General features: G+C 46.8%; 2 protein-coding genes across 9 annotated transcripts; one reads left to right on the top strand and one right to left on the bottom strand.

Moving 5' to 3' along the window:
- Positions 1 to 144: 144 nt before the first annotated feature.
- Positions 145 to 9,885, top strand: LOC310684153 (uncharacterized protein C1orf232). Of its 3 annotated transcripts, none has more exons than XM_083454645.1 (4): positions 145 to 268; positions 5,889 to 5,975; positions 7,218 to 7,315; positions 9,302 to 9,885. In XM_083454645.1, the coding sequence occupies exons 2-4, from the start codon at positions 5,907 to 5,909 to the stop codon at positions 9,600 to 9,602; spliced, it is 468 nt and encodes a 155-aa protein (XP_083310771.1). In that variant the 5' UTR covers positions 145 to 268; positions 5,889 to 5,906; the 3' UTR covers positions 9,603 to 9,885. The 3 variants fall into 3 exon arrangements, with proteins under 3 accessions (XP_083310771.1, XP_083310769.1, XP_083310770.1); XM_083454643.1 differs by lacking the exon at positions 145 to 268 and adding an exon at positions 3,131 to 4,725; XM_083454644.1 differs by lacking the exon at positions 145 to 268 and adding an exon at positions 4,817 to 5,114.
- Positions 9,886 to 14,951: 5,066 nt separating this feature from the next.
- FAM110D (family with sequence similarity 110 member D) lies at positions 14,952 to 24,472 on the bottom strand. Of its 6 annotated transcripts, XM_083455842.1 has the most exons (4): positions 24,344 to 24,437; positions 24,073 to 24,209; positions 23,076 to 23,217; positions 14,952 to 17,855 (listed from the first exon to the last, which is right to left on the bottom strand). In XM_083455842.1, exon 4 carries the CDS (start codon positions 17,533 to 17,535, stop codon positions 16,483 to 16,485), a length of 1,053 nt encoding a protein of 350 aa, XP_083311968.1. In that variant the 5' UTR covers positions 17,536 to 17,855; positions 23,076 to 23,217; positions 24,073 to 24,209; positions 24,344 to 24,437; the 3' UTR covers positions 14,952 to 16,482. The 6 variants fall into 6 exon arrangements, with proteins under 6 accessions (XP_083311968.1, XP_083311967.1, XP_083311966.1 ...); XM_083455841.1 differs by lacking the exon at positions 24,073 to 24,209 and having other exon boundaries at positions 24,344 to 24,440; XM_083455840.1 differs by lacking the exon at positions 23,076 to 23,217.

Raw genomic sequence — 24,472 nt, 5'->3', positions numbered from 1 at the left:
ATGGTTTGAGACACTGAATGACACTGGAACCACTGCCCCTCCTGTCCTTCCAGTGGTTTGCCTGGCTGGTCATGGCCGATGCCCATTGGGGCTGGTGGGACACAAGGCAGGGAGGCGATAGGCCAACTACCAGGAGCAGGCGCTTTTTGGTAGTGCCACCGACTCAATGGAATGTCCTTTAGAGGGAGGCCTTTATGGCCTCAACACTGACTGCATCTGGGTGTTTACCTAAAGGACATTCCATTGAGTGGGTGACCTGGCTTTTGAGGTCAGTCAACCTGCTGACAGTTAACTTTTTTCCCTATTTTTAAGTGATTACTGTTTCTATTTATGCTAACAGGGAGGTTAGGAACATAGGAAGTTACCTTATATTGAATCAAACCCATTGGTCCTTCTAGTTCAGTATTGTCTACATTGCCCACTGCCAGGCAGCTTCTCTCTGGGGTTTCAGACGGAAATTTCCAGTCCTAACCTGGAGAGTCCTAACCTGCCAGGGATTGAAGCTGGGACCACCATCATGCAAGACAGATGCTCCACCACTGAGCTATGGCCTTTCCCCTAAAGGCTAGCTTGTTTATTTTTAATTCTGTTCTGTTGTTGCGTGTAATTTTCCAGCAGTTCATGTTTATTGCTCTAATGATTCTGCTATTAGTCACTAGGCCACTTGTTTATAAAATAAAGCCGCATCTAAATGTTAAAAAGCAATCAATATAAATATAGTCTTGGCCTGCAGATTTCCTGGCATGACTATGATTCTGGATCCACAGCTCTCCCTTGAAAACAAAACATCCATCCCAATTCTTTGTCATTCCTTGGAAGTGCACTTTAAGTCTCGGAGATGAAAACGAGTGGAATGTAATTCCATAGGGAGATCAGGTTGCAGCTCACCATTGATTAATGGCCAGTCACCGCAAAGGATGACCCTTTGACCTGTGTAACTGTTGTTTCTGGTGTTCAGCTAATCCTTCGTGAAGGAAATCTAAACCCCGAGACCTGGCCATCAAAAGATCTCGTAGCACTCTTTGCAAGCAAAGGGCGATAACCCCAGTGTCCTGGCCAGGTTTCCGTGTGGGTCATTAGATTCGGCTGACCTAAATTTCCCCTGCAGTTTGAATTGGATACGGTGTTCTTTGTTTCCTGTCGTACAACCATTCCTATATATTATTGCCTAACCGAAATAGCAGATTTATGGTGTCCCTCGAACGGGCTTCAGAATGCCAGTGGCACAAAAGGTGATGCATGTGTGCAAAATTATGAGCAATGTTTCACACTTGGATGGAAGGAGCTTAAAAATCCCTGGGGATGAAGTCTGGACTAGAGATGTAGTAAGAATTGGTCTTGGAGCAATTCCATAGCAAGGTCCCACTGATGGTGCTGGGACACTGAGGAATCAGCATTCCATAGTTTCTTTTGGGCTTTCCCAGTAGTGAAGTTAAACAAATGCTGTTTATTGATTTGCTTGCTAATTCATTCTCCTGTTTGACAACAGCAGTTCTCAGAAAATGGCATATTTGTAACTACAATCTATAGATGAAACACAGAGTAAAAAGTAGCTAATGTCTATGTAGAATTACTGCAGTCAATTACTTGAGAATTCATTCTGACACTAATGAAGCCCTGTTGATGTGAACACCTAGGTGCAGAAAGAACTGTGAAACACATCGAAAAAACAGCGGTGTCACTGTGCTCAGAGGCAGTAATGGGAACACACCCTAAATCCATCCAGGATTGGTTCCCCACCCCAAAAATTAACTAAGGAAGATGTTGCAGTGTGAGAGACATGTGATAAACGTTGAGCCGGGCTGCGTAAGAGGGAAATGTAATGCACCTCCCCATGGGTTAAGCAGGGATAGCCAATGTGGTGCCCTCCAGATGGTCCTGAGCCCAGGCATTTAGCACTCACAGACCTATAACAATAGAGTGTCTGGGGCAAACCAGCTAGATGGGGAGGGGATAAATAAAAAAAATATTAATATAATACCACCACAACAGTAAAACTAAATAAATCAACAATTAACATTTCACTTAGATATATAACTTTAACTAGTGATGGTAACTATTAGTTTTGTGGTGAAAATTTTCTTACTTTTTCTACCATATCTGTATTTTGTTAGAACAGAACTTGCCTGGTACAGGAAGCTGCATAGCGGCTATTGAATAGCTTATCTATAAATTTTCCCTAACTGTGTTGCAAATTATTTTTTAAAGAAATTAACAGTTCACTTTACACATCGGAATTTAAGTGAGCATAACGCTCGCCAGTAGGTCAATTTAAAATACCCAAAGTATCGTCAAAGCTAATGACTCTTGTACCTAGCAAATCCCCCCTCAATCTTTTATACCTCAACTGTGAAGGTCAGAAAGCCCCCCTCCTCCCCTTGATTTCTTTTGGAAACAGCCATCCCATGATGGCAAGAAGTTAGTCAGGTCCATTAATTTCAATGGGGCAACTCTGAGTAACACTAATATGGATACGACCTATAGTGTCCACCTGGCCTCTACCTGCCAAGGGAGCATCAACCTTTCTGGATAAGCCCATCCACACTGCCACTGGGCCACAGCTCAGTGGTGGTAGAGAATCTGCTTTGCAAACAGAAGGTCCCAGGTTCAGTCTCTGGGAATGTCCCCTGTCTGAAACCCTGATAAGTCATTGTTAGACAATGCTGAGCTAGGTGGATCAATGGTCTGACTTAGTATATGGCAGCTCCCTATGTTTCTATGTAGGTACTTCGCTGAGAAGGGACGTGGGTGGCGAAGGGACGCGGGTGGCGCTGTGGGTTAAACCACAGAGCCTAGGACTTGCCGATCAGAAGGTCGTGGTTCGAATCCCCGTGATGGGGTGAGCTCCCGTTGCTCGGTCCCTGCTCCTGCCAACCTAGCAGTTCAAAAGCACATCAAAGTGCAGGTAGATAAATAGGTACCACTCCAGCGGGAAGGTAAACAGCGTTTCCGTGCACTGCTCTGGTTCGCCAGAAGCGGCTTAGTCATGCCGGCCGCATGACATAAAGCTGTACGCCGGCTCCCTCGGCCAATAAAGCAAGATGAGTGCCGCAACCCCAGAGTCGGCCACGACTGGACCTAATGGTCAGGGGTCCCTTTACCTTTACTATGTTGAGAGTTCCCTTAAGCCCAGAGTCAACCCTGGATGAAGAACCTTTGTTCAAGTATGGGCTTGTTTTGAGTTTATGAACAGCATTGTGTCTCCAGTTCTAATACGCAGGATGTGATTTGTAGGCACAAATCTGACCCCTGCCATATTTTTTTCCTCCTGTCCTGAATTAAGCACTCACACAGCAACAGTGGTTTCACTTTGAGAGATCCTTGAAGGACGAGAACTCTGTGGGTCACCACACTGCCCTGAGCACTACTGTTCCCAGCGCAACTCAACTCGGGGAGAGGCACACAGTAGAGCATTATCGGCAGCATCAAGCGTAGCCAATATGGATTTGTGCATTTAGGATGCGGCTGTCAGAGCAGGACAAAGGAACAACCGCCAGTCAGTTAACTACTCGCGATCACGTTACTTGCACCAGGCCGGGAAATCAATAATACATTTACAGGCATGTAAAGGCAGCAGACAGGCATCTGTCATTAGCCGCGGGGAGAAGAAAGATGAGCAATGGAAAGACAACCCATCCTTTCATTGCTCCTACAATCGGAGCATGGGTTGGGGGTGAAGGAGAGCTTGATAGTTTTAACAGCGAGCAAAGAACCAGCACCCCTTGTTTGCAACTTGCACGAAGCTGTTCTGGGGCTGGAGTCGAAGCTTCCTGTTTAAGGCAGAAACTAAATCTGCAAAGGAGAAGACGACACAGGTCTGCGAGGCTATCAGCCCTAAGAAATAATTTAGCTGCCAGGCACTATTTTGAGAGCCTGTTGCTGAGCTACCGCATTCCAAAGTCCTTTTTTTCACTGGAGATCAGTTACAGGACTCAGACAATGGAGAGTAATACAAGAGCGTAGCGTTGCCAGAATGAGGCTTTCCTCAAGACTTGAAAGTAGAAGATTCTGCATGGGGGTGGTAGGGGGACTCAGGAGCTGTGAGGGGAGTACATCACTCTTCTGAATAAGAGAAGCAAGGGTGCAGCCAGTAAGTTCAATGTTAGTGAGAGAACTAACTAACAAAGATTCACGTCTCAAATCCGGAATGGAAAGAAGTCCAGCGGGTCTTTTTGGCAAAAGAGTCTGGAGATGGGATGCATAAAGGGTGATCGGAGGAGTCAGATTATTGGGTTCCGTGTCCACAGCACTTTCATCTGTTCCAGGGGCCTTCATTGACGGAATTCATTGGTATTCTGGGTCAGTCATGGATCCGATTCCTCTCAGTTCTTTGAGATGTACATTGGAAGCTTCTGAAATTTTAATGAAGACACCAGATCCGAGAAAGAGGCAGCCAGTGACAGGTGTGAATTTGCAGGGCACACAAGCATCTGCCTGAGCTCCTGGTTCCCTGCAGAGTCTCCGAAGCAGCCGGGCACAGAGGCCCAATGGCAACCGGAACCTGACCCGCTTAGACTTGGAAGAGAATCCAAAGTGGGGACTGTAAGCCCCCAGGCTTCCAAACTGCCGGGCTTACTTACTGTGTGACCCTCTAGCTCCTGGGAGAAGAACCTGAGAGTGAGCGGGGCTGTTGCCAGGATGACTCAGGGATTCTGGAAGGTCTACAAGGCCAAAGTTCTACAGACCCTTGGTGGAGAGCTGCCGGAAGAGGAACTCCAGGATGAGGTAGAGGCATCCTCAGCTGGGCCCTTTCCCCTCCTTCGGTCATTGAGCATGGGGTAGCAGCAGGCAATGGGTTGCCGTCTCTTAATTTATGGCAGGCAAGGGGAACCTAAGGCCCTCCAGATGTTGCTGGACTCCAGCTCCCATCAGCCCTAGCCAGCACAGACAAAGGATGATGGGAGTTGTAGTCCATCTGAAAGGCCATAGGTTCTCTGTGCCTGATTTATGGGGAAGAATAAGATGTCTATGAACTGGGGTCATGCCCCCTGGTTAAAGAAGACTCGTGATCACATGCATTTTAGTTGATCCATTTATTCATTAACCTACTTCTGGCACTCTTCAGGTGTTGTGCTGGACTTCATCATCCCATACCATTTGTTATGCTGGCTGAGGTAAATGGAAGTTGGCAGCCCAGTGACATCCAGAGGGCACAAGGTTGGGGAAGGCTGGCTATTTAAATCTAAGAAATGTGATGGGGGGGGGGGGAATTCTAAAGAAAGAAGCATAGATCTAAAGAAAGAAAAGAGTCCGTTCTTTGTTTTCAGATAACACAGATGAGTCTGTCTTGTACATAAAAGCCATTGTCTGAGGGGAGGCATTCCCATTCATTCTCATACATGACAGAATGCTTCTTCTAAGATGGAGTTTGCCATCTTTTTTTTTTTTTTTTTTTTTGTATAAGAGCTTGTATTGGAAATAATTAAATGTTTACTAATAAGTAACACCTGCTGGCCGATAATTGCCCCCCCCCCCCTTTTTTAGCTGATTGAAATGTTTAAAGTGATTTATTTAATGGATTAGTTGACAAAAAGCTAAGGCTTTACTAGAAAGGAAATTGACTTTGGTAGGGCAGAAACTACATTATGAAACTTGTGGAGGGGGACTGGCAAACACAGGCGGCAGAGGGAGAACAGGAGGCCACACCCATAACATACATTTAAAGCACTATTATACCACTTTATCAGAGAATGCTGGGAACTGTAGTTTGTTAAGGGTGCACAGAGCTACAATGCACAGAGTGGTTTAATAATCAATCCCTCTTCAGTTCAGGCCCCAGCAGGAAAAAGCTTTTTCCACACTGCCGTAGAGTGTAGTCCAAAAGGGCTACACCTGGACTATTCCATCAAGTCTCCTCCAGCACTCCTGAAGCTGATTTCTTGTTTCAGAGAGATAACCCTGAACTGATGGAAACCACAGACTCAACCCTGCTGACAGAGGAGGGGTCAAATCCTGTTTCTCAGCTGGCACGGCGGGTAAGGACCAGTAGTTATTTCTCTCCAGAACTCAAGTTGCTTTTGAGCTTGGAGCTGTAATAGGTGGCGGCCTTATTAGACCCCGGAGCAGGCCTGGCCGGCATAATGCTTGCCTCAGCCAATCAACCCACTAATGCTGTATTGTGTGGTTTGCTGAGTGACTGACAGGTCTCAGGTAACTTGTGTTGGTGGGTGCCCATCGGGGCTGGTTTCACAGAAGACAGGGAGCTAACAGTAGGTGGCACCAGAGACAATGTCCCCATCCTCCTTCCTGCAGAGTTCTACCAGGCAACACTAAAACTAGTGACTGATGCCACTTAATGGACTGATTTGTAGGTGAGAATGCTGAGGGCAGACTGAGGTTGGTGAGGCAATGCCCCATTCACCCCAAAGAACCAACCTCTTTTGCAGGCAACTAGCAAAAATGAGATGTTTACTGACACACACACCCCAAACAGGCTGTGTTCAGTATGCATCAGCATATGGCTGCTACATATGGGGCGGGGGTCAACTTATTTGCAGTGAGTGTCAATTGCTTATCTGTTCGTTCATAATTCCTCCCTACCCCATTTCTGCATGTATCAGCATTTAAAATAATACTAACAATAATTATGAGAAACTATATTTAAAGATATATTAAATTACATACGTAAATGTATTTCAAAATTTAGACGAGGGCAAAAACGTTGAGTGCATCCTCCTGAAAAGACCACATGAGAACCACTGAATACTGTGTGAAACTTATCTAAACTGTGGTCTATGTGGAGCTCCACTGAGCTATGACCTTGTAAAATAATTTCAATTTCCTGTTGTTTCCTGGAGGGTTAATGGGTCTGCAGACAGACATATGAATGTGTGGTCAACGTGTTGGGGAAATGGGCAAAATACTGGGTCAGGGGAGGGGCTCTCAATGGAAAGCAGCCACCCACCCCCTGCAGGTCAGTAGCATAATAAGTTTACTAAGTGTCCGCAGGCTTGTCAATCATCCCAGTGCTTTGCACATAGCAAAAGCAATAGACTGCAGCACTTCTCGCTAAGCAATTGGGTTGAATACTCACAGCACTCTGTTTCTTTCGTTTCAGCTCCACATGTAAAAAGGAATAAAGACTGACTTTTTGTTTTTAAACGAAAGCTAAAACTTCAGGGAAAGGGCCAGGGATTTCCCACTATCTAGCACGTATGGCCCTGGGTGTGGCTAGTAGACCCTGATCTCCCTCCCTCTTCTCCCATCTCCCTCTGCAGGTCCAGGGAGTTGGAGTCAAAGGCTGGAGAAGTGTCTCATCTTTGTTCAGTCGGGAAGACGAACATCAGTTGCTGGCTCCTGAGCCTTGTCCCGACCAGTAAGTGAAATCCTTCCCTAATTCCACCCCTCCCCTTCCCAATGTTTCTTTCTCAAAGAACCAGCTAGTTCACAAGACTCTGTTTATCACATGAGAATCACAACTCTTCCATGGTAGTTTGGCTGAAAGGGACAGAGAAGTTTCCCACTGCAGCATATCCACAGAAGCCTCTGAGTGCCTAAAATTGCTGCTGGTTCTCACAGCCACAACAGGCTCTCGTGGCCGGAGAACCTCCATCCAGCCCTCAAATTGCCCCACACTCTGGGCTAAGAGGGAGCCACCACCTACTCACACACTCATGGCCATGTTTTGAGGAAGAAGAAAATTACAGTACAGTTTCCTTTCCCCCCTTTTTTTTTAAACCTCCCAGGGTTGGCTCCTCTCTTGGCAAGGAAGTTGGCAAGGAAAAGAGCAGGAGAAAGCTGACATTAGAAGAGAGAGAATGTGGACAGAATTTTAGTAGCAAGAAATTGGAAAAATACAACAATACCTAACACGGAAGATTGGCAAATCCTAATGGTAGAATACCTGCCACTAGCAAAGGCAACAGGAAGGATAAGAGGCCAAACAAAACAAATAGTCTATAAGGAATGGAGAATTTTTAAAGAATACTTAAAAAATTATGGTATAAAAGGAAACCTCTTGGCAGAACTAGACTGACCCTTGTATTGTATAAATATAAGTTCGCAGGGATGTAAAAAGAAACTATATAAGAAATATGCAACTGTGCGGTATAAGGTAATCAATCGATAAAGTACAGTGAGACTAATTAGAAGTCACTTTTAATTTTTCTCTTCAAAAGATTCATAATTATTTGCATTGTTGGGTGTATAAATGATGTTTGTTATATTATTATTGTTGTTTCTTATATTGTTTGTTTTTTTCTATTTTTTTGCTTGTTTGTTTGTTTTGCTTTTTTCTTTCTAAAAATGTGTTTATTTTAAAACAATAAAGACATAATCGAGAGAGAGAGAGAGAGAGAGAGAGATTGAGAGAGAGAGAGAGAGAGAGAGAGAGAGAGAGTGGAAAGGAAAGTACTGGGGCAGCACCATCCTTGCTCCTTTCTAGAAACTAGCTTTTGGGTGCTTCCTGAGAATCTGTTAATTGAGTATGCATCAATAAATTGCGCCCAAGGACGTGTTATCCCACACTTTCCTGTGCATTTCCCCATAACTTTCCTTACTGCAAAATGTCTGATCCTTAGGGGAAGCAGGTTGGTTGCACAGGACCTCCCAATCTGGGTGATTAGCAGGTGGATGCGGCTTGGGGGAAATGGTCTTCTGGGCCTAATTCAGCCCATGGGCCAGAGGTTCCCCACCTCTGTTCTAGACAGAACGCCACAAAGGCATAGGTAGCTTTCTGCTGCGGAACCAACAACACTCCTGAAACATTCTTATCAGAAGGGACCCTAGCTCAGTGTCAGAACACAGACTTCGCATGCAAAAGGTCCAGGTTCATTCTATTCTATTCTATTCTATTCTATTCTATTCTATTCTATTCTATTCTATATTTTATTTTATTTTAATTATTTTTTATTTTTATTTTTTTGTTTTACCAGGTTCATTCTCCAGGTAGGGCTAAGCAAGACTTCCTATCTGAAAGTCAGGCCCCTTCTGTACTACACACTTAAATCACAACCATACCTCTTTAAACAGTCGTGGCTTCCCCAAAGAAAGTAACTAAGGGTGCTGAGATATTTTGGGGGGACCCCTATTCCTCTCACACAGCTACAGTTTGCAGAGTAGTTTAACAATAGGTCCATATTCTCAGGAAACTCTGGGAATTGTGCTTTGGGGGCAGGATTCAACTGAACTGAATAAAAAATTGCCCACTGGAACTTAATTCACAGTCATTTTGCCGAGAATTTACAGGAACAGGCATAATTCAGAGATTTTAGAATTATGTGAATTAGCTAATCTGAACCAGTTCATTCAAAGCCACTGCCTGCACCTCTTGCCTTCCTAAATTCTCCTCTTGCTTTCACAGCCCACTGGCAGCCAGGCCAGAAGAGGACTCCCCTTCTGAAAAGAAGACATCTGGCCTTTGGGACGTCTTTGCCACAAAGTGGCAGCAAACTTCAGCTCTGGAAAAGGCAGCTTCGAAGGCTGAGAGCGGAGACCAGATGTCTGAGGGCATTGGGGCATCAGGAGAAATGGCGGCTGAGGAAGCCAGCTGCACCAGCCTGGACAACGACCTCCGAGAAGCTGAAGGGGTGGCCTTCAAGTGGAGCTTCCTGACCAGCAAGCTGGCTGAGATAAAGAACAAAAGTGCCTCTAAGAGCAACTAGGAATGAACGTGAAAGAAATGGACTTTGTGACATAAGAGACAACCTATATCCATGCAGGGCAAGCATTTTTAGCCTCCCCGCACCTCCGTTTCTCCAGGAATCTTTGACAGAACAGTCAGAGATGACGTGAAATCCCGGGGCCAGAGCTCAGTGTTATTTAACCCTCTAAACATTAGGATGCCCCAAATGTGTGTGTCTCATGTATCAAACCATATCCATTCCATCTCTCCCCTTCTCTGAACATTGCTTTCTTGAGATAAAAAAATAGACAGGTTGAAGCTTCTGCCAGAGATTTTCTGCCCAGCAAGGAGAGAGTTTGGACAGTCTCATTGTTTTCCAGGCTTGCATGGTTTGACGACACTCCTGTGTGTTTTCTAAGGAAGCTTCCTCCTCCTGAGTGCTGATCACCCAAGCGTCCAATCAAAGTGTGGAGGAGGCAGCAGGGGATCCTGAGTCAAAATGGTACATTGGATAGACTGAGAAGACCTGGGTTCAAATCCCAGATCAGCCACAGAAGCTGTGGGCAAGTGACCATCTCTCAGACTAACCTCCATTGTAGAGTTCTTACAGGGACTGAATAGGATAGCTCCATGCATTTTGTCCTTGGAGGATGACCGGGCTACAGGGGTTTTCAATAGGAAATAAACAAATCCTTGCATCAAGACCCTTCCTATTGGGACCAGCAATGGCGCCCCAACACTGACAGGCTGGCCTTGCAGTTGAAGAATGGCTCTGTGGTGTTCGAATCCCAGGAGCCCCCTCTCTGAAGCAAAAGGGCCTTAGCTCAGTGGTAGAGCACCTGCTTTGCATGCAGAAGGTCCTGGGTTCAACCTTCCCCCCCGCACCCCCAGGTGGGGCTGGGAAAGAAACTTCCTGAACTCCCAGGGAGCCGCTTCCAGTCAGTGCAGACAATACTGAACTAGGTGAGCCAATGACCTGACTTGCTAGAAGGCAGCTTCCTAAGATATAGGCTGCTTGGCTCCAACATTTAGATGGTCTGATTTGGTATAAATCAGCTTCTCATGTTCCTAGCCTAAGAGGATCTGGCTATCAGCCCAACTGGGCAAGAAGCAGGAGCATAGTCTAAAAAGAGCCAGGTAAGACTGACCAGGGGCTGATCACTGAAAACCGCAAATGGAGACCCCTTCTCTACTGGGGCCTTACCATAGATCAGGCATAGGCAAACTCCAGCCCTCCAGATGTTTGGGACTACAATTCCCATCATCCCTGACCACTGGTCCTGTTAGCTAGGGATGATGGGAATTGTAGTCCCAAACATTTGGAGGGCCGGAGTTTGCCTATGCCTGCACTAGATACACACTCTCCATCTAGAACAGTGTAGGATTGGGGGTGCAGATCTTGCTATGGCTATCATCATGCTCCAGTCACACAACTCAAGGCAAACTTCTAGTGAGCAACTTGCCCTGACAAGGGCTGGAAGTGCCTCCAGCCCATCTTTCTTGGGCTTCATCCCCTTGTGGGGAGCTAGAGCCTTCTAAAGACGGGCAATTCTTCTGCATTCTTCTGCATTCCACGGACTCCTGCCTGCCACACTCCCTGCACCATGGCGTGGACAAGGCAGTTTGGGCAGCACTTGGTTCCTTGAGCCTACAGGAAGACGCCCAGGGAGATTCAGGTTCAGCTTCTGTCAGCTGCTGATCACCAGCATCAGAGCCAGGAATGCAACTTCTTAACCAGTGACACTGCAGCTTCCAACTCATTGTCCTCGTTACTGCTGGACTCTGGGATTATGACACTTAATCCATAGCCTGTCAACAGCCTAGGACTACCACCCACATCAAGGAACTTAGGTTCGTTGGTTCATCCATCCGTCCATCCCTATACCACATTTTCTCTCCTGGTAAGGTTTTCCTTTGGCAGCACTGATGGGGAACCTGTGGCCTTCCAGAGGTTGTTGGAATACACTCCCATTATCCCTGACCGTTGGACATGCTGGTTACCTGGGCTGCTGGGAGTTGGGGTCCAACAACATCTGGAGGACCATGTTAGCCACTCCTGCCTTAGGGACATGGCTTTGAAATGACCAATAGATCAGTGGTAGAGCATCAACTTTGTACACACAGAAGGACCCAGGTTCAACCCATTTCAGAGAACCAGGTGATGCAGGGGAGAGCTTTGCCTGAAACCTGGGAGCCACTGCCAATCAGAGTAGACAGTAATGGATTAGACCGGTTAATGGCCTGATTCAGTATGAGGCAGTTCCATATGTGAACTTCCCCAAGAGCAGATATTCTTCAGTTACCAAAGTTTCCTCTTTTAACTGATGTTGTTGGACTGCAGCTCCCATCATTCTTGATCATTGACCATGTTAGCAGGGGCTGATGGGAGTTGGAGTCCAACAACAGCAGGAGGGCCATGGGCTCCCCAGCCCTGTTCCAAGGGAACAGAATGTCACCAAGGGAAGACTCAGGGTTTATCTACACTTACCATTCCTCTAGTCTTTCCTTGCATGGTCTGTGCTTTAAAGCTTTGTGTCTGAGCACCCTTCTTTTTGCTCCGGTGCTTTCTCTGAGAAAAGCCACTCTTAAAAGCTTGGTCGGAGCAAACGCCAATCCATGGAAAACCCAAATTGACATTTGCTCTGATTGAGCACTAAAGAGTGGCTTTTCACAGGGAAAGCTCATGCTTACATATATGCTTGGATGCAGAGATTTCAACTGGAAAAAGCGAGGGGAAAGGTAAGAATGGATAAGCCTGGAGAGAGCATTGGCTTTGCATTCTTGAGTCCATCACTGAAGATGCTCCATTATCCAACTCTCCTTTCACAAGGTATCTCCATCAGTGCTGGCACCATTATCCAGCAAGGAAGGGCCTTTGGGTTTGGGGTGCCCTTTTGCTGCCTTGTAACCAGCTGGCGACTGTGAGTGGGGGCAGTTCAGCAGCCTTCCCTGGGTTCTGGCCCGCATGCTGAGCAGAAAGGGGTCATGCCTACCTTGACCGTTCATGGTGACCCTCTTATTTGCAGTATCTTTCTTTGGATTTTCATTGACAACTGTATAATAATAATAATAATAATAATAATAATAATAATAAACAGGAATGAGCAAAAATGGTCTCTTAAAATTCTCTCTCTCTCTCTCTCTGTGTGTATATATATATATATATATATATATATATATATATTCTCTTCTGGGAAATTTTGGCTCACTTGATGTTGAACAAAACTCTGCTGTTAGGAACGGGAATTGTCCCCTGCCTGGAAGTGCTGCTACCTGTCAATGTAAATACTGAGCTAGATGGACCAAGAAGCCTGGCTCTGTATAAGACAGCTTCCTGTGTTGTTCTATGTTCTTTTTGGTGGATGAGCAGTGGTGGGCTGGTGCCCATTGGGTGGAAGGTGGGGAGCCCAACAGTAGGGGGAGCCAGAATCAATGACAGGGAGCCAACTGATTTTGGTTTTGTCCCCATCCGCCTCCCTGCTGAGTTCCACCAGGGTACTTGGGTGCTGGCTGCCCCATTTGCTCTGTGGCCAGTCTCCGCTGGATATGAGAATCAACAGACAATGAGAGAGGGGGCCTCCCATATCCAGTGGAGACTGGCCAGTTAAACCACTTTAAGACTGGATCCACAGTTGCATCCAAAATACATGGATGACAAAGTTGCAGACGCCATTCTACTGAATGTCCCCCAGCTATTCAGGAGAAAGATGGAAGAGGTTGAATTCAACTTCAGTTGTAGCTGAAGATTAGGGGTGCAGCTGAAAGCAAGAGGAAACCAATCACAGGGTATTGAAGTAAAAGGTTCAGGGTGGAATGGATCAGGTTCTGCTTGTGTTTTTAGGGATGTGCTGAAATTTATCAGAAAATAATTTTCTGGCAAATTTTTGAATTCAATCTCTTCCAATTTTCCCCTGAATAATTTAGTCTGCTTCTACTAATTATGGGGAGCTTATGCAGGGCCCTGAAGGCTGTTAGAAATCCAGTTCAGCAGTCCTTTGGGCTTCTGAGATTTGCACTCTTCACACACTTTTAAAACATGTTCTGCAATCATGAGGGCTAGAAACTTGGGTTTGTTTTAACATGAAATCCAAGATTCTCAGGAGGTGGATTTGAAGAGAATACTGCTAGTCTCCCAAGAAAAGGCAGGTACAGTCTTGACATAAGATGATCTTCCTGTATTCGTAGGGCTGCCACAAGGTGGCAGTATTTGTACAGTCTCTGGAAGCAAAAGAGGAACACCTAGGACTCAGCTATACAGCTGAAAATAAAACGTTTTGAATGTGTTGTAAAGTTCAATATACAATTGTGACACTAGATGGCGACTGTGAGCTATAGCAAATTCAATGCATTTTTCAAAACGGTTTTTAAAAAAACATCTTCACAAGGTTTTTAACAACCACCACCAGCAGATAACATGAAACGTAATCACACGTTTCATATATCCCCTAGTTTGGCCATAATCAGAGAGGCTGTGGAACTCTCAGGGTGCTGAACTTTTACAATGGTATCCACATTTACACACTGTTCAAATGAAGACCAGGGCCAGCCCAACCATTGGGCAAAATGAGGCAGCTACCTCGGGGGGGGGGGCAGATGCTGAGGGGTGTCAGAGTGTATAAAACCCTGCATGTTGCATGTCCTGCCGTTAAACTAGCTGTGGAGAGATACCAGCATGATACTCATGGATGGCAAGGTACCCACCAGTACTGCCTATGGTGCCCACAAAAGGTTTCAGTAACTATCCACTCAGAACCCCACAGTGCACAAGAGACCCCTTGCTCTTCCTGCTCGGTTCCTATTTGCACTGGATCAGCCCCACCTACAATGAAAATGCCCCCTGAAGCAGCCCCACATTTCACTGTCTACCTTCCTAACCATTATGAAAAGAGAAGAGGAACAAAGAGCTTCTCTCTGTGGTCATATGTGGCAGTGGGCAGCATAGGTACCTTTCCCTCTCTGAAGTGCCAGCTAATGGGAGTTGCACCATTATTTTGTGGTCTAGCCTCATTTTCTGTGCTTTCAGATGGGGTAGCCATTTTGTGTTCTGCCACGCCTCACAGCAGCCATTTTGTGATGGGCACCCATGACATTGGCTCAAAATTCCAAATGCACCCACTGGCCCCAAAGGGTTGAAAACCCTTAATAGTAGCCTGATGTCCCCAACTGCAGTGCAGGATGTTGCCTTTTTGAACCCAGTCCCTTGACCAAAGATGACCTAGCAGCTGTCCTAACTGTTTCACTCAAGCTTCATAGAGGGATGCTGGAGATGAGGAACCCACAGTTGAAGGAGATGATAGGACTAGATGACCCTCGGGATTCCTTCAAACCCTGCAATTCTTTGATTCTATAAGTTATGACATTTCTGCCAGAAACCTTCGACATGGAGTGATTCTTCAAAAAGCTTCACTTTTATTAAGAATTCAGGGACAGAGGTAACATTTCTTAATTGTAAATAAGATGTTAGCTGGCCCTCAGGAGGACCCATCAGTTTCAGATCAACGATGACTTTGTTCTGCTTTGCACCGTTGGAAGCAGTCCCCTCTGAATACGAGTTGCTGGGAATCACAACTGGGGGGAGCGATGTTGTGCTCAGGCCCTGCTTGTGGGCTTCCACGAAGGCACCTGGTTGGCCACTGTGAGAACAGGATGCTGGACTACTTGGGCCATAGGCCTGATCCAGCAGGACACTTCTTATGTTCATGGCCGATCACTGAGAAAAAGGTTGAGCGCTTCTATTAATACCCATTCATAAAGCTAATCCCATCATCCTGAGCTATCAAAGCTAGTTCTGAAAACAAGGAAAGAGATACAAACATGGGTTTTGCTTTGAATATCTGGAGAATGTCTGAGGAAGGAAGGCACAGAAGGAAAGAGAATTGGGTGCAGCACTGGGGGCCTGCCCTAGAGATTGTGCCAGTTCAGAGATTGCTCCTGTTCTCCCTGCTTACATTTCACGGAATGGCTCAGTAAAGGGCCTGGCAACCACAAAATGTTTCTCCCAGACTGCACGAAAACCACGCAGCCTGGACTGGGTCTTGTATACACCCCACTAGCCACAGTGGTGGTTCTCCGGCAGCTTGTTGCTTGAAAACATAGAAGGGCTAAGCCTGAGAAGTGCTTTGTAACACTAATGATCTCCTGTTGATCACGTTTGCATCACACACCTCCACAGAACTTTGGGGTTATCCCAAGAGATGCTCTGGTTGTAACTTCATAACAACCCTGTGAGGTAGGCTAGACAAAATGCATATGACTGGCTCAGGGTCTCCCAGGCAGGTTCATGGGGGATTTGAACCCAAGCCTTCCCTGTCCAACACTCTAACCCCCTACACCATGCTCGCTGCTGATAACTGCGGGAGGGGAAGATTTACTCACATTCCTGCAACTTGTGGCTCTCCAGGTATCATTGAACTCCAACTCCTATCAACCTCAGTCCACATAGCCAAGAGTCAGGAATGATGGGAAATGTAGTCCAGCAATATCTGGGGAACCACAGGTTCCCCATCGCTGCTGTAGAACATATAATTTATATGCTGGTCACCACTACTTATAGCGGGGAAAGAGAGGAGGAAAATTATTTGTCCCAAACCCCCAAATTTTGCCCTCATAATTTAGGCCTCTGTTGAAAATCACGTTGGTCCTGACATGTGTATCCCTTTCTACCTCACAGGCATATTTGCATACAGGCAATGCATACAGGCAATGCAGCACCCATCAGACACCAATTGCCATAATTCCATGGTGAGAGACACTCCCTGCTTGGCTTCCCATGATGGGAATGTTGCCATCATCAAGATGGCAAGAACTGGGCCCTCACTTAGGCACATGACTGGCACTTGCAAGGTTACAGGAACAGTGAGGCCCAGCCACTGGCCCTCCCTTTCCTGTGATAAGAATTGCATTTGATACCATGTTTCCATTCACACAGTGGACTCCTTGGCCACAGACAGGGCCTGCTGGCAGCTGTACAGCCATTTAATGACACGGGCGTTTCGCTCAATGACAGAGACTGACGTGAGGGGCTTCTCGCTCAGCTCTTCCACAGACAGCTGCTCTTCATTGAGTGAGAGACAGCCATGCTCAGAACTGGCTGACCCCACGCTCCCCAGGACCACACAGGAGGACCCCAATTCCCAGCTCCCCGGCTTGAACCGCTCAGCTCCTAGCTTCTCCACCAGGTTCTGGTCCAAGCCGCAGTAGTTAAAAAAGCGCTCTTTCTCCGAGAGAGGGAGAGAATAACTTGGTGCCAGCTCTCTCTTGGAGTCTGATGGTTCTGGGCTTGTGGAAGAAGAGGTTTGGTCCATAACCAGCTGGGAGCTGGGCGGGTGTCCCAGGCTGCGTTCAGAAGCACGTCCCACAGACGTCCTCATTAGAATGCCTACTGAACTTATGGTCCTTGTTTCCTCCTTTTCTGCTGGCACCCAGACCATGGAGGTTTCTTCCTGTGTGACTTGTAGCTGTCCATCTCCCAACATGCCTCTAGAGGAAGGGGAGGCACCATGCCCATCTCTCAATGGGCCTTGAAACAGCCTCCTCACTAGGCTGTAGCCTTTGGTGTTCTCCTTGTTGACAGCCGAACAGTCCCGTTTCTGCCGGTAGATGACAAGCGAATCGGGCCTCAGCATGCGCCTGCCGCCCCCTCTCCGTGCTATGGGTGACTGAGGAGAAGGAGGCAGCTTCTTGGGCCCAAGGCCATCTTGGCCTACTTGAGAGAACTCGCCTTGCTGGTGGAGGGTCAAGGCTCTTCTGCCACAAGCAGGCGACTGGAAGGTGTAGCAGAGCAGCACTGGCTCTTGGCGACTGTTGATGACTTGTTGGGATTTGACGTATTTGGCTTTATCGGCCTCCAGCCTTTCCACGGCACTCGGTGTCCGCCCCCCGGTACTCCCCTCCAGCTGCTTACGGAGGTAGTCGGGCCCTCGGTTGAGCAGCCCAAGAGGGGAAAGTCCTTCTCCGGGAGACAGAGGCCTCATTTTATGTCCACAGTACGGGGATAATGAGCAACCTTCAGTTTCAGAAGGAGAGTTGTGAGGAGACTTTGCGATGTCAAGGTATCTCTGGGAAGTTGGGATGGTTGCCCTGAACTGGGCAATAGGTTAAGTTGGTGGTTTTACCACTCTAGGTTTTGGCTGGCTTCTTCAGAATCCGCAGCTGAACTCCTATGGCAGCGCTTGTAACCAGCTTCCTGCTTCTTACTTCCTGTCATTAAAAGTTCACTCACGCTGTGAAGATTAGGAAAATTCCTTTTCTGTGAATAGAGGAGTGGGTGGGTATCAACAGGTCAACAGTTGCCCTAGAAGCAGAGAATGTGGTCAATTAGTGAAATAATATCTGTCAGAGGAAATGACACTAGAAAGAATGGAACAGTTGGTGACTAACAGTAATAATCCTAGCAGTGAATGATTTTTGTTGAATGAGGTGAGCAGTTGTTGGTGTTGATACACTGTGGACATATACGGTAACTGATTCGGTGAATTGCAATGTTTTGACTCAGGCTATGTCCACACAGTGCAGTGGTTCCTCTGGTTGCAAACGGGATCAGTTCCAGAGGCCCATTCGCAACATGAAAAGCCCGCAACCTGAAGCACCGTATCTGCGCAGGTGCGTGCCACGATTTGGTGCTACTGCGCATGCGTGAGCGGTGAAACCCAGAAGTAACCCTTTCCGGTACTTCCGGGTCGCCACGGGACGCAACCTGAAAAGACGTAACATGAAGCAAACGTAGCATGAGGAATGACTGTATGTTTAAAGCACTATGATACTACTTTAACAGCTATAGCTTCTCTTAAAGCATCCCAGGTACTGTAGTTTGTTAAGGGTTCTGACAGTTATTGAGAGGCCCCTATTCCCCTCAGAGAGCTACCATTCCTTATGCCATTTAAAGGGAAATTGCTATCAGCAAGGGGTTTCCTATGCTGTCCCTCATTCCAAGGAAAACGAACCCTGGGTAAGTATCTGGAAGCCAAGGAATCTTGCACTGCTCAGAGGCTGGGGTGGCATGCAACAACAGTGACCCTCTAGAGAGGTGACTCACAGTCGTGGAAGCATGAGCAGGGGAAGAATTTCAGTTTTGTGTTCTAGCATCAAAAGACTCTGTATGTGAAAACCAGGCCAGTGCACCTGCCCCAAGGAAGGTGCAGCCAAGAGCCAAGACAACACTCTAGACAGCAGCACTTGAAGTGGGAATGACCAGACCAGGAAAAGGAAACTCTACTGGGCATGTTGTCAAAGGGCTCTGATTTTTTGTGTGCTGAGGTTCCAAAAGGAAACAAAGCAGGAAAAAATAAAGGAGCCAGCAATCTTATCTTTACGGTCTCAGCCGTCCACAGAACAAAGCAAACTCTGCCAGGGAAAAGGGTATCTTTGCACTCCCCTCCAGGCGGTCAGTTATAGGAAGGAGGAGACAGCGGGAAGTTGGAAAAAGCCACCACAGTGTCATGGATTCGCCTTCGCTTCTCTGCAGCTTGGAATAATCTAAAGGGGTTTTGGCTGACGCGGGACCTTGATGTCCGCTTCCTTTTCAGAAAGAAATGCCAAGAAACTCGGGAGGTGCCTTTGGACAGGATGGCTTGCCTTTGATCTCAGGGCTAGCAGGGCAGAGCTTGGAGGAATCTGATGAGTCCAGGGGAGAGGCAGGGAGGAAATATGGCAGGTCACTGGTGGAACCTCATTGGTAAGACCCACTAATTCATTGGCTAAGCATGGCAGCATTGGAAGCTTACTGGCTTGTCAGATTTCATGACTGCTAACCTAGGGTCTAGGGCCCTTCCAGACTGATGGGGACTGACTGTGCGTGCGTGCAGGTTTATTCTGCAGCAGTGTGGCATGTCATTAACACATGAATAGGGCATTAGTGGTGGATTTGCACAGAAATGTCCATGTCCAGTTCCCCAATGTTATTACATTCATTGCCATCTGAAAGTGCAGATTCAGCCTCCTAGGAATGCATCTCTGATGCCATTGTGGCAGCAACAGCACTCCTTGGCCTCTTGGTGAGTTGGAGGCTCTGCTGGTCTCCTCCCAGCCCTAGGGAGGAAATGGTGCAATCTCCTGGGCTCTGCACCTGCCTGGCATAATTCAGAGCAGGCCCCTTTCCCCCTCTCCCCTGCAATGGCCTTTGGTTCCCATTTCAACCACTGGCTAAGGTTGATTTGATTGCTTCAAAGAATTCTGGGAATTGCATCTCTATGAGGGGTAAACTACAGGGCCCAGAATTCTTTGAGGTGGGAGAATACATGCTTTAAAGGTACAATGTGTACACAGCTGGATTGTTATCCTTAGAATCGTAGAACTGTAGAGTTGGAAGGAACCACAAGCGACATCTAGTTCAGCCCTTTGCAAGGCAGGAATCTTTTGCGCAACATGGGGCTTGAATTCATGACCCAGAGATTAAGAGTCTTATGCTCTACTAACTGAGCTATCCCTTGAGTTGTTTTTAGCTGCAGCCTCACCTAAGAACCAGCATACTGTATATGCAAATATATTTTTTTGTCTTATTCTCATGGTCCTTCCTGTTGGAATAGTGCACATTTTTGTTGCTCTGCGGACTATTAATATAATTTGATATAGCTGGGATCTCGGCAGGCCTTAACCAGGTCCTGGCACTTAGTTCAGAGGTGGCAAATGCCTCCCCCTCTTTCACTCCTCCCACCCAGTAGGAATCACAGATGGTTACTTCTCTGCAACAGCCACATCATCATACACAGGGGGTGCTCAGAGCAGAAGAGTAAATGGGATTCACACCAAATATCTGGCACATGCTAAGTAGCCCAAAGCCATTTGTCTCTGGGAAATGCAATGAGTATTTCCTTGCTATGTTAATCCAAATAGACTTAAAGAGTTCTCAGAAACAAATAAAAAAAGCCACACTTGGCCACTTGTTTTTGCAAATAATGTGTGATGTAAATAGCAGGACTGGGGGAGGGCACTTTTGGAACCTAGGAAGCTGCTTTTTACTGAGACCTTTGGTCCATCTAGCTGAGTATTATCTGTGCTGCCAGCAGCAGCTCTCCAGGGTTTTGGGACAGGGGACATTCCCAGCCTCACCCAGTGATGCCAGGATGGAACCTGAAACCTCCTGCAGGCAAATCATGGACTCTCCCAATGAGCTACGCCCCTAAACATAAAGTGAGATTCTAGTCCTCATCGTTCTGAATAAAGGTCTGAGTTAAATAGGAACGTAAAGCAGCTGTCTTACACTGAGACAGGCCTCTGTCCATCCACCTCAGTTAAACAGGTCAGTGTAGAGAATGGGCTTGTCTAGGAACCGAACTCAGGGCCCTCTTGAACCCAAAGCAAGAATCCTACTCCAGAGACCGATCTACCTTGAAGACCATCAAACAATACTGAGGTCGATGGACCAATGGTCTGAACTTCCTCTGGATGCAGTTCTCAAATGTAGCTTCCTAGGGAATTAGGTCAGGGCTTTACGTCATCCATGCTATTCAAGATTCCTTAACTGCAGATATTGGGGGAAGGGGAGGGTTTCAAAGGAGAAGCTTCATATACGGAGAACATTTATTCTGTCACCAAATTGTGCATTACTAATTCATCTTATTTAGCAAAAATTATACATAAAACCTCTCATTGTTTTATATGAGAATGAACAGGGCCACCTAACACCCACCCAGTGAAAGCTATTATCCTCCGGGGATGCCATGATAGACAGGTCTTCAAACACAGCTTCTGCAAGTGGCTTGAGCAACTGTCTGGCTCCTTGAATCACCCCAAATGTGAGTCCAATGTTAATCCTTACGCAATCAGCCATGTCAGCTTTCCTGTAGCTTCCCAGCCCTATTGCAAGAGGAGAGGAAGCTGCAGAGGGTCCCCATTGCTCCATCCCTTGTAGCGAAAAGACCAGCTGTTTCCTGAGCTGTCTGCTACCCACTGCCTCTCCCTTCCTCTTTGCCTTGTGCAACTTTTTACTTTTGTCCTGTATTTGCCCATGGTTTTGGGGGAAAAGCAGCACTAAGGGCCCCTCCAGACCGAGGTTTTATTGGGTGTATTATTTAAGCCGCAGAAGATGTGCTGATTGGAAGTGCAGCAGTGTAACTCTGGCAGGAGCAAAGAATATCGAAAGCAGGATTGCATATGGCTGCCCCAATAGCATTATGAATGCTGAATAAAAGCGACATCTAGAAGGGGCCCTAAGTATATCTGGTTATCAGTACAAAGAGAGAAATTGCACATCCTGGAAAAGGCCCAGATCCCTTTGTACAGCCCCTCAAGTGAGGCCCCTTTCCTTATACTGGGTCTCCTGCAGAGCCAGCCTTGCACCAGGTAGAGTGTCAGATGCTGGGGAGACTGCTTCTATTGAGCCCCAACTCCTAGTCATTCCCATTATGAGCTGGCAGCTTAGTAGTGGTCCCTCCAGACAACGTATTTATCAATCATTCCTCCTGGCTGTAGGATATTTTCATGTCTCCTTGTTAATAATCCACTCATCTCACACTGCCAAAGCATTTCCTGTCACTTTCCAAACTGCAAAAAACTCCAGTATGGATAGCCTTAGGTTACCATCTTTCATCATGTGCTTCCCTTCAACCCCAGGGGAATAATAATACTAGATTGGCATATAGGGTTTGGGGAAGGATTGCCAAGATAATTTATGCTTTAAGCATAGAATCTACTGTAGAGTTGGAAAGGACCACAAGACTCATCCAGCCCCCAACCCCTGCAATGCAGGAATCTTTTGCCCAACATGGGGCTCAAACCCATGATTAAGCACCTCATGCCCTACAGACTGAGCTAGCCCAGATCTTAATAAAAGTGCTATATAGGAAGACCTGGTCCTGCTTTCAATACTGGGCCCTTCTACACTATATATTTACAGCAGTATCATGCCACTTTAAACCATCATGGCTTCCCCGCAAAGGATGCTGGGAACTATAGTTTGGTAAGGGTGTTGAGAGTTGTTTTTTGGGGGGAGGCTATTCCCTTTTAACAGCTACAACCCCCAGAGTTTCCTGAGAAGAGGAATCAATTGCTAAAGCATGCATGAAATTGTAGCCTTATCATTGTGTCCATTACATGCTGCAGAATACAAGCATGGGGTTGGGATGGGTTTTGGAAGACGCCTGTGCGCGGATTTGTTTTATGTGTGTAGATCAGTGCATGCTGATCAACGCACAGTCTTCACACACCCAACCGTCTAGAGGAGCCCTCAGAGAGCCAGGATTGGCTGCAGCCGCCCATCATTTTTTTACTCTGTGGCAAAGCAAAAAACCCGATTCCTTGCTGCCACGCACTCCGTAGGCTGACCCCAAGAGGAGGACATCCACCTCCCTCTAAACCTTGCAGAGGTCAGCCAGCTTTCTCCCTAGGATGCCAGGAGAGAAGTCATCCTCTCCAGGCTACAGAACCAGACCCCCCAATTACGGCTGAACTTTTTGCCTCTTGAATCCACAGCTATAAATAAGCGCGCCTGGGGCAAGCAGCCTCCCTCCTCCCTGCGACACACCCGCCAGAGGCGGGTTTTAACTACAGGGCAGCCCTGGCCAAATGGGATACCTACGTGCAGCGGACTGAGAAGAGAGAAGAACTCCAAGCTCCGTTCCCCCGAGAGGAGGCTAAAAAAGAAAGAGAGTCGCATTCTGGGTTGCTCACCACAGGAAATACCTGCTAGCAAAGCAGATGGGTGGTCTGTCCAGTTCTGCCTGTAAGGACAACAATGAAAATGGGGTCCCAAGGCATTAGGAAAATAGAAAGGTGCCTTATATTGAGTGCTTAGCAATGTCTGCACTGACTGGCAGCAGCTTTCCAGTGTTTCAGGCAGGATTTTCTCCCAGCTGTGCCTGGAGATGCTGAGGATTCAACCTAGGAACCTTACAATATTCTACCCATTTCCAGAGGGTGGCACACAAGTTTATTGCGTCCAGTGCTTCTGTACACTAAATCTCATTTTGTCACATGCATATAAAGTGTTTTCCTGAAGTTTGTGCACTGGTCTTTATTGATTGATCACAGGGATCTGCCTCCTGCCTTTCAGTAGAATTTCTAGGGCAAGTTACAGATTTTCAAAATATATAAAAATGTTTAAAGTGAGCAAAAATACACCAAGAACAGCAGAATCTACAAGAGCAACACCAAACTAAAAGACTCATACAATGCAACCATCAGCAAAAATCAAATAGGTTGCGGCTAAAAGCCTATACACACACGCTTTCCTAGGCGTAAGCCCTATGGAACTGATTGCATAGGATTGCTCTGTAAATTAAATTAAAAGATCTGAGAAAACAAGAAGGTATTCACCTGGTGCTCATAAAAACCCATTATTCGAACCTCCCCATTTTGTCTACCAAAAGTTATGCTACCACAATGCATTTGTTAGTATTTCTTTACAGTACCACAAGACTCCTATTTTTTTTGGGGGGGGGAGGCGCTGGGTTCCTAGAGCTCAAAAATCTACATGTCATCCAAATTCATACAGCACAAGATTCCTTTTGGGAGATTGCCTAGAGCAGGAAGATCCTCAGTTCATCCAAGTTCATAAAGCACACACACACACCTACCTGAGCAGTTAATCAGACATCACCACCCTTCCCAAAAAGTATCTGCTTTGAATGCAGGAGGTCCCAAGTTCAATCCCCATGGCATCACCAGGTAAGTCTAGGACGGTACCCTGTTTGAAATGCTGGAGAGCTGCTGCCTGGCAGCACAGAAAATCCTGATGAGCAAATGGTCTGACTCGCTATAAGAATGCTTCCTATGACCCACCCTTGCTGGCTTTGGAGGCAGGGAGCCTCTAGAAGCAGGTAGGGTTATCCCCGAAGAGGCACTCACCTTGCTATCCTGGCCAAAGACATGTCAACGCTGCTTTGCCATCTCCAGCAAAAGATGGCCAGACAGACAGGCAAAGTGAGCTCAGCAGCTGCAGCAGCAGCAGCAGCAGCAGGCTGGCTGGTAAATATG

Source organism: Podarcis tiliguerta, assembly GCF_965153285.1.
Source record: "Podarcis tiliguerta genome assembly, chromosome: 8".
NCBI lineage: Eukaryota > Metazoa > Chordata > Lepidosauria > Squamata > Lacertidae > Podarcis > Podarcis tiliguerta.
This window is presented reverse-complemented; position numbering and strand designations above follow the sequence as displayed.

Bases quoted from the DNA above. Each gene is read 5' to 3' on its own strand.
- LOC310684153 (XM_083454643.1), top strand. From the start codon at position 4,639: ATGACTCAGGGATTCTGGAAGGTCTACAAGGCCAAAGTTCTACAGACC. The intron at 4,726-5,888 runs GTAGAGGCATCC...TTCTTGTTTCAG, and splicing joins AAGAGGAACTCCAGGATGAG to AGAGATAACCCTGAACTGAT. The intron at 7,316-9,301 runs GTAAGTGAAATC...TTGCTTTCACAG, and splicing joins CCTGAGCCTTGTCCCGACCA to CCCACTGGCAGCCAGGCCAG.
- FAM110D (XM_083455839.1), bottom strand. From the start codon at position 17,535: ATGAGGCCTCTGTCTCCCGGAGAAGGACTTTCCCCTCTTGGGCTGCTC.